Here is an 8,557-nt window from a genome sequence, read left to right as displayed (position 1 = left end):
CACACAAAATAATAATAAAAAAAATTAAAAAATAAATAAAAACCAATATGATCTAAAATATGGGGAAAAAATAGTAAACCTAACAACAAAAGTATAAATTTTTTCATCTTAAATCTTAAAAAAAATCATTTACATCTTAACAAATTTAAAATAAACTAATACATAAAAGTTTATTGTATTTAGATCTCACTTGGAGTTCACTTAACAATAATAATTCATATGTTGATTGTATTTAAAAACAATAGATGATTTCTAAGATTTAATCTTAATAACAATAATTATTTTCTTCATCATATTAATAAACAATATGCAATGAACTTATAGTTTATCTTATATGAAAAATGTTATGTTCATAATACGCTCATAATAAAGTCTAATTGGCAAATTGTTACTAGTTATTACTAATGAGAAAAAAAAAAGTAATTTCAGTAGTGAGTTTAAATTAAAACTAATAACAACTTATAACCTAAAATTTGTTGAAAAAGTGTTGTAAAAATGTTTCAGATGTAGCACTTCTCATCTTTTATTCTCTTAGTACTATGTATTATGAAAAATTTTGTAATAAAGAAATCATGTAGACCGCAAGATTTACTTTTTTTTTTTTTTATCTAAAATACATCTTCTTACTGACCCCCCTAAAAATCTTAGAGCCGCCACTGGGTGAGAGCTTGAAATCTTGCTGCTGCCCACGCCGTGACACCGCCACCACGCTAGAGCGGCGAGACTCATCTCGCAGACCCCGCGACACCCATCTCGCCGTGACGCCGCTGCTGGCTTTGATCCTGTTAAATGAATGTGATATGGTGTATCTTTTGCTGTGAACCATGCAATATGTAGTTGTGTGTGTGTGTACTTTTTCTTTAATAGTGTCACAGAAATTTGATGGACTTTTCCCGTACACTCCAAGCATGAGGGAAAAAAAGAAAAGAAAAAAGAACTAAGGAAGTAAGGAACTGATATTTCTGTTATGCTAATTATTTTAGGTGTTAGAATTTTTTTTCATTTGTATGGCTGTAATTGCCAACAAACCATGTTGTTATATTACCAGTTCTGCTTTTATTTAATACTCTATATTCATGAATTATACCTTTGACTGCTTCAGGTACGTTTAAATTGACGCTTAGTTTACAGTGGATTATCCAAACAAGCCACCAACCGTGCGCTTTGAGGTTAGATGCTCTATTTTTGGTTGAGTTGAGAAATTTTTTGGATTGTAGTGTTGATAAAATAATCTTGTAAAATTAGGAAAGGAGCAGAAGTTCATGAAATTGAGTGGTGTGAACCAGGGGAGAAGGCAGCGATGGATGTGTTGATGGGGAGTAAAAATGGGTTCTTTATGAAAAGGTTGAAAGGTTATTCAGCAGATAGTTTATCTCTTAGGATTCAGGGTTAGGAAAAATAAGTATGCTTTTTTAAAATTCTTATTTTTGAACTTGTTCTTGGCATCCACAATTGATTGTAGTTTGCTGTCACATTTGAATTTTCTTATAAATTTCTTTTTGTTCAGTGGTTAATGGCATCAATGATAGCTTGATCTATCTTCTACCTGTTATTCTGAAGGCAGTTGATACATTCTTGGAGGAGTTGATTGTGCGCAGAGAACTTGCCGATAACTTCTGCTTCTACCAGCATCATTATGATTCACTGCAAGGAGCATGGGAATGGGCACGTAAGACCTTGATGGACCATGCTTCTGATGAGCGAGAACATATTTACACGTGAGTCAAATTTGCTCTACTTTGATTGGATTGTGTTGATTCCTTGTGTAAGGTTCTCTAACTTTTAATTGATTATGGAATTTGCAGCAGGGAGCAATTGGAAAAGGCAAAAACAACCGATCCTGTAAGCTGAATGTTTTAAGATTATTTTGTAATAATGTTGATGAGATGTCGGAAGTATCTGATGTTTCATAGTTTATGTTTTGACCTTTATATTGATGAGGTCTTCTTTTGGTTTTACAAATGCCTCTAGCATTTTAGTATTATTTACATCTAGTTGGTGTTATATGCTGTCATTGTTTTGACTATCTTTATGGCTTGTGATTTCCAGCTCTGGAATGCTTCTCAGTTGGAGATGGTTTACTATGGCAAGATGCAAGGTTTTAAGCGGCAAGTGACTTCCTGAAGAGTATAACAGTGTTGTGATGTTTTGAAGTTTGGTGTCACAGTTTACTTTCTTTGTTTGCTCGCATCATGATCTGTGTGTTAAATTGGGGTGGCTTACCATTTTGTTCCTATCTTTATGTTGATTCCCTGGCCACTAGTACCATATTGCCAGTAATATTTCTGTTATGAAAACGCTGTACATATAAATACATGGGCGAAATTTGCTTCCTTTTGGAGATTGATGCATTATTTTTCTTGAATATACAGTATGCAATTTCGTTAGATACACTGTTAATTCTACTACTACTTCTGAATTTTTGTTAAGAATCACAATCTTTTTGACCTGTCATTGCGTTTGCAAAACCTTGTGCAGGATGTATTGGGCCAAAAAGATTCTTGAGTGGACAAGAGGACCAGAAGAAGCACTTGAAATATCAATATATCTGAATGACAAGGTTAATTCACTCCAAATTTATTGTGCTTTAATGGAGGTTGTTACTGATGCCTTATCAACTACCAAGTGTTATTTACCCAAAACTTTGCATGCAGTATGAAATAGATGGCAGGGACCCAAGTGGATACGTTGGCTGCATGTGGTCAATATGCGGAATTCATGACCAGGTATGGACTAATCATTTTCTTTTATCTTGGAAGGATTTAAGAGTAATATCTATCGACAGCAATAACTCTTTGTTACAATATTTTAGTTGCATTGTTCTACAGCAAAGTGCAGAAAGGCCTGCTGCTATATTGAAAAATCAGAGGGTTGGTAGAGCCACCCAATTAGTCTTGTTATTTAGGAAAATGAAGGCACGCATCTTTACATAGAAATCTGAATGAAATGTAAACGGTAGGCATTGGAGGTAGTCCTACCTTTCTATAAATGGACAAGAGACAGGCCATTGAAATGAGATTGGATTTTTTATTGGGCAATGAATTCTCTCTTAGTCCTTAACCTAGTATTTACATCCTTCTTGCTATTCTCAAACTTGAATTTGGTCCCTCTTATACACGTCATATTGCTCAATACCATCATACCATGGGATTTTCCTTGCCTTGCAGCTTTCCTTCCAAATGTGGACAAATCAAATACAGGAAACGCTGAATTCTAAGAAGCGTGGAGATGCTGCTTTTCGATCTAAGGACTTTGCTAATGCCCTTAGTTATTACAAACAAGTAAGTTATTTCTTTAGATCTGCAGAATCTTTGACTAGAAAATTGTTATGCAAACTGAATGTCTAGGAATGCTGACACATCATTGCAGTTCTATGGCAATGTAATATTATCAAGACATTAATAGCATATACTTCCACATCTCAATTAATAAAATACTAGACCACAATACACATCCTCATTCTTTGTAGTTGGAACGCAGTTGTTATGTTCCATTTGATGGGTAATGATTTTAGAAAAATAAATAATGATTTTGGCAAAGCTACATCACTTTTTCCCTCAAAATGGAAATTGGAGAGCTAAGCCTTTGGTACAACTTATTTTTCAGTTTTTTTTTTTTTTTTTTTTTTTTTTTTTTTTTTTTTTCGAAAAGATTGTTTGAAAGGCTGTACTTAAAATTAAAAAAAAAAAAAAAAAGTGAATTTTTTAACTGTTCTTTGAAAAGGTGCATTTGAAACTGCGTTACCAGACATTGTTGCTAAAAAAAGTAGAAAAAAACACTCTTTCAGCAAATAGATAAAATAGGCCCTTGTACAAATTTAAGCTTTAAAATTCTTATGATCTGTGTGATAGAAATGAAGAGTACTGTTGAATTTGCTCCTTTATTTATCCTAACGTGGAATCTCCTTTGCTTGAATCTGTAGTTCATCGATGGTGGGACCATGATATCACCAACTGTGTTGCCCGACGCTGCTTGTGTTACTTGATGAGTGAAATGCCACAAGAAGCTCTTGGAGATGCAATGCAAGCCCAGGTAATAGCTCTTGAATTGCCTACTGCCTTCTATCTTCAAGCAGCTGCCCTCTTCAGCCTTGGGATGGACAATGATGCACAGGAAAGTCTTAAAGATGGAACATCCTTGGAAAAACAAAGACACAGAAACTGATAGTGTATAGGTTTTTTTTACCCCTTTCTTCTTGCATTAGGGACAAAAGAAAAAAAAAAAAATAGCAAACTAAATTACCCCTTGTATCTATCTTTATCCATCTCTTCCTTTCCTTGGCTTATTAGTTTCTACAGCACCTGAGGATTAATGTCCGATTTACGTTTGATCTATGTTCTTAATTATCTCAGTCTTTAGTTGCTTCTGTAATTAAATTTTATTTTTTCACATTTCTTAGCTGTCTTGTGGCTTCTGCTATATTCAGATTGTGATGGTAAGAATGAAAGTTGAGTTTGCATTATGGAAAAAATTTTGGCTTTTCGGGGGTTGAATTTCTTGCCTTTTAAATTCTGATGATTAGGAAATGAGCTTTGAAATTGTTAATAGGTGCCTTCGGCTGCATCACCTTGTTCTTGCCCCATTAATTAACGTCCTATATCTACAAGAAACATGCTACACGTATAATTTTTGGCCTTAGATTTAAGCTCTCGTTTCCTTCTTTGTGGGTAGGAAGCAGTGCACTTAAACTGTGTTGCCCCAAGTTAACTTGCGATATTGAAAAGAAAATTAGAAAAAAGTCGGATAAACAGATCCCGTTAATCTACGAATCCAATCTAAACATACTCAATTGCTTAATTGATGTTTTCGTATCTGACATGTCTTATACAGGCTTGCAATTTGATTCCTTAATTTGCAATTTGACTCATTCAATTGTAGGCTTCAAGGTTCACACATGTAGGAATTGCACATTCATTTCAGTCTGGATTTTATAATTAGATCAGCTAGAATGACCACAAACTTCAGATGCGCAGAAGTGGAAGGGCACTGATGTACGTAAGAAACTTTTTAAAGCTCTGTGGAGGAAGAAGTGGGCCCTTAATGTGCATTAACATCTCCATTCCTTTCATGCATTTGAAACTTCCAAGAAACAAGCAGCAGCAAAAACAATTCAACTTGTTATAGAATCATCAAAATGCTGATGATTTTCCAAGAATAAATTTCATTTATGAGGAGCTAACAATTTTATGACTTAAATCTAGGAGCAGCATAAATTCAAATCGCCGCTAATACTTTTTTAAAAAACAAAATGGAACCACCTCATGAAGTTGGTACAACAAAAATCATTCCAGTATCAACCTTTGGCAGCCAGCCAGGTAAACACGTAACTAATGTAGAGCAATTTCAGAATAGCCTTAATTCACATTGGGGGCCGACCTGAACCTAGCAGCTGGCCGATTAGATTAGTCACCTGGCAAAAACACAAAACCTTGCTTTTTATTTCCATTACATGATGGTAATCGCACGCAAATCATAATTCATAGTTGATGAAATACCAATTCCATACACTAAATTACCACAAAACAAAATAGAACCAGCAAGCAACCAAATACTGATGTCACAGAAAATCACATGACTATGAGGTTAGGCCTTTCTAAAGCAACACCAAGGCTGCAAGACTTATACAGATATTTCTAAGCTAATGGCATGGTGCACAGAATTATCAGTATAACATACGCATTGATAAACTAAATAAAATAATGTGAAGGAAGCATGGAAGTAATGGATGATATAAAATTAAACTTAAGCCAGAAACATGATGGAGAGAATCCAATCAAACATCAAGACAACAAAATTCAAAGAAAGGCCAAGGGGAAAAATGAAACTTCTGGTGTGGAGGGGTTGAAGGTAAGAAGAAACTGAAATATTGTCTTTTTTTGTAACAAGATCCATTTCAAAAGAATATGACAATAGATGAGAGTCAGTCCACATTTAAAACATCTGCATTGCTCCTTAAACAGGATATCTATGAGTAGCTTGAAAATATTTAAAAACTTATCAAGCAAATTATAACATGGATATGACTTTATATCAATCAAATTATAACAAGAGACGAGAGTAATATAATAATGAGAAATATAATCTACCCCCTCAAAAAAAAGTACATCAATCAAAAGTTTATACTGTGGGAAGTACTGTGTAAACCATATGTGAATATGATTGTCAACTTACATGCCAATATTTTGATACGCAGCAATCGATGATAATATGACCAATTTGATACATTTTCTTTACACAAGGATGTCAAATGAGTACTTTCTGCAATTAATTAATATAGAGAAAAAATTACTGAACTTTGTAAAAAAAGTCAACTGGATTCTTCAAAGGTGAATTCAAAATCAACTTAGAAAAGTTCATGCAAATTGCAGGAAAGAAACACAAAGTTTTGTACCTTTTCTCAACGCACTTATTAAAACATGTGTGTGTAAGCCTGATTCAAAAACAGAAAAAGGAAGCAGGTTAACCTCAATAAATATTTATCACGAATGGAAAATCATAAACAATGCAATTTTATTCAAAATATATATCACAATGAGACATCCTCAACCATAGCAGTCCAATTCCCAATCTTAATCTAGCAAGTGAAAGCATTGATAAATGTGCTTACTACAGGGTAGTTTCTTTTTTGGTGGTAATTATGCACTCATCCTTTTTATAGGTGAGACCACACCTTAAAATGACATTGACCTAAATTCACAAAGTAATATTTCCAATCATGATGGTTAGTCATTTATTCGGTATCATCTTGATTCAGAGTACCTCACCTCACCTAGGAAAAACCAAAGCTAAAATAAACTCTCAATGAGAAGTAATGTTAACCTGATTTTTCACAGTAACTGGACTAAAAAAGAAAAAAGAAAAATAGTTAGCTAATCTTAATTTGAAAGTAATCACTGGGCTGAACCTGAAACTATCTTTGCAGCGTCTGTTGTTGCTATTCAGAATTGGAGATGACCTTACCTTGTACTCTAATTGTTGTTGAGGTAAAGGTGTCAGAGTAGCTATATCTTTGTCAAACAAACAAGTGGGTTTTGGTTTTTGTCTCTTGCTACATTCTCTTTCTCTAGGTGCAGTGCTACTCTACAACTTCTGCGGTAATGTACAAATGCTTTGGGAGTGGACCAACTATTTGTTACTCAAGTTGAGAGATCGCTTGACTAATTCCCAGTTGAATCCTTGCCTTTGGCACCAACTGGCTCTATGCAGAGCCACACTGCTAGAAAGTAGAAAGTAGAAACTAACGCTAAAAGAGGGACACAATTTTGATACAAGAGATGATCTAATTAGGAAGGCTGTTTTTATTACAACTTCAATTTATGTTGAACATCATCCAGATAAAATATCTGCTCCTGAAACTCTGAGTAAACTCACCAGGCTTCTTTCAAATTCTAAATTTTAGAGAAACCAACTCAAAAATTAGAAACCAACTCTAAAATATAGCACAAACCAACACTAAAATTGGTGTTCCTACTGCCAAGGTGGTTGAAAAAAAATAATAATCTCCTAAGTCCACAAGTTCATAGTACCGTGTCCTCCCCACACTCCCAACCAAATCTAATCTTATCCCAACTTATGAATAAGGGTTCCCACGTCTCACTCAAGTTTCACGTCTCACATCCCAAACTCAAAAGTGTAATGATTATTTGTTTTTTTTTTTTTTTGGAGAAACCAATCTGTGAGATAGACCGATGCTTTTATTAAAACATAAGAAAACTATGAACATCAAACAGAGCAAGGGGGATAATGTCCCCAGGTAAGTCTTCAACCCAAACCTGAAGTTCTAGCCCAACCCAAGATTTCTTTGCCAAAGCATTGGCAACCTTATTACAATTTCGTTTCACATGGCAGTAGTGATCCAGGCAATCAATGGTGGACTGTCAAGCCCTTCGGTGTAAAGATTAATTTGTCAAATATATAAGAACCGAAACTCAAACAAAACAATAATAGCATAAACCCACAAAGTTTAAAGAAATAATATAAACCTGTATCAGCGTTAATCATATGTAAAGAGAGAACCTGAAGATTGTGGGTGATTTCGCCAATTTAGAATGGCAGAAAAGAAGCGCCGCCGAGTTGGATTGGATATAAGTGCATCGCCGATTTGAAGATGGATTGGAAGAAACAAAATTAGAGAGCGGTTGAGCAAGCAAAGGTAGAGAGGCAAACATGAGAGGAGAAAAGCATGATGAATGTTATAATTTTTGGTTTATATATAAAACCTGTTTAGCCGGTAACCAAAACCCATTAAAATTACATCAACGGACAAGATTAAGACAATACTAAATGAAGGGTTCAGATTTAGGGGTACCGTACCCCTTTTTTTAGGGGGTACAGTAGAAAATAGGTAATAATTTAACATTTATTTTAGGTCTCTTTTTTCAATTTCGTGCCATAAAGTTTGGTTTGTTAATTGTCATAGCATATTTTTTATGGTCGATTTTGTTCAAAAAATAGTAAAGTACTGTTCTACTTAACAAAGAGAATCATTAAAGAGCTATTAATAAGTAAGTTAAATAAATAAAAAGGGAATAAATACCTTTAAAATTTTACACTTTAA

General features: G+C 34.2%; 1 protein-coding gene and 1 long non-coding RNA gene across 6 annotated transcripts; one reads left to right on the top strand and one right to left on the bottom strand.

The window, feature by feature from the left end:
* The first annotated feature begins 958 nt into the window (after window positions 1-958).
* Window positions 959-4,351, top strand: LOC112032568 (deoxyribodipyrimidine photo-lyase-like). Of its 5 annotated transcripts, XM_065775390.1 has the most exons (9): window positions 959-1,169; window positions 1,246-1,352; window positions 1,508-1,718; window positions 1,806-1,842; window positions 2,050-2,127; window positions 2,479-2,560; window positions 2,655-2,726; window positions 3,168-3,281; window positions 3,923-4,351. In XM_065775390.1, exons 2-5 carry the CDS (start codon window positions 1,301-1,303, stop codon window positions 2,122-2,124), a joined length of 375 nt encoding a protein of 124 aa, XP_065631462.1. In that variant the 5' UTR covers window positions 959-1,169; window positions 1,246-1,300; the 3' UTR covers window positions 2,125-2,127; window positions 2,479-2,560; window positions 2,655-2,726; window positions 3,168-3,281; window positions 3,923-4,351. The 5 variants fall into 5 exon arrangements, with proteins under 5 accessions (XP_065631462.1, XP_065631461.1, XP_065631465.1 ...); XM_065775389.1 differs by having other exon boundaries at window positions 2,050-2,560; XM_065775393.1 differs by having other exon boundaries at window positions 1,118-1,169; window positions 1,246-1,344; window positions 1,565-1,718; window positions 2,050-2,560.
* A 989-nt stretch (window positions 4,352-5,340) lies between these two features.
* Window positions 5,341-8,178, bottom strand: LOC112032566 (uncharacterized). Its single transcript, XR_002885106.2, has 4 exons — window positions 8,017-8,178; window positions 6,392-6,430; window positions 6,172-6,258; window positions 5,341-5,410 (listed from the first exon to the last, which is right to left on the bottom strand). It is a non-coding gene; the product is annotated as an uncharacterized LOC112032566 (long non-coding RNA).
* Window positions 8,179-8,557: the final 379 nt, after the last annotated feature.

Source organism: Quercus suber, unplaced genomic scaffold, assembly GCF_002906115.3.
Source record: "Quercus suber isolate HL8 unplaced genomic scaffold, Cork oak 2.0 scaffold_110, whole genome shotgun sequence".
In the NCBI taxonomy this organism is placed as follows: Eukaryota; Viridiplantae; Streptophyta; class Magnoliopsida; order Fagales; family Fagaceae; genus Quercus; species Quercus suber.
The sequence above is the reverse complement of the archived record's forward strand: the minus strand, read 5'-3'. Positions and strand labels throughout refer to the sequence as shown.

What these genes read in the sequence shown, in the direction of transcription:
- LOC112032568 (XM_065775390.1), top strand. Translation starts at nt 1,301, where the DNA reads ATGGATGTGTTGATGGGGAGTAAAAATGGGTTCTTTATGAAAAGGTTG. An exon ending in GAGCGAGAACATATTTACAC is followed by an intron (nt 1,719 to 1,805) that starts GTGAGTCAAATT and finishes TGGAATTTGCAG; the next exon opens with CAGGGAGCAATTGGAAAAGG. An exon ending in AGGCAAAAACAACCGATCCT is followed by an intron (nt 1,843 to 2,049) that starts GTAAGCTGAATG and finishes TGTGATTTCCAG; the next exon opens with CTCTGGAATGCTTCTCAGTT.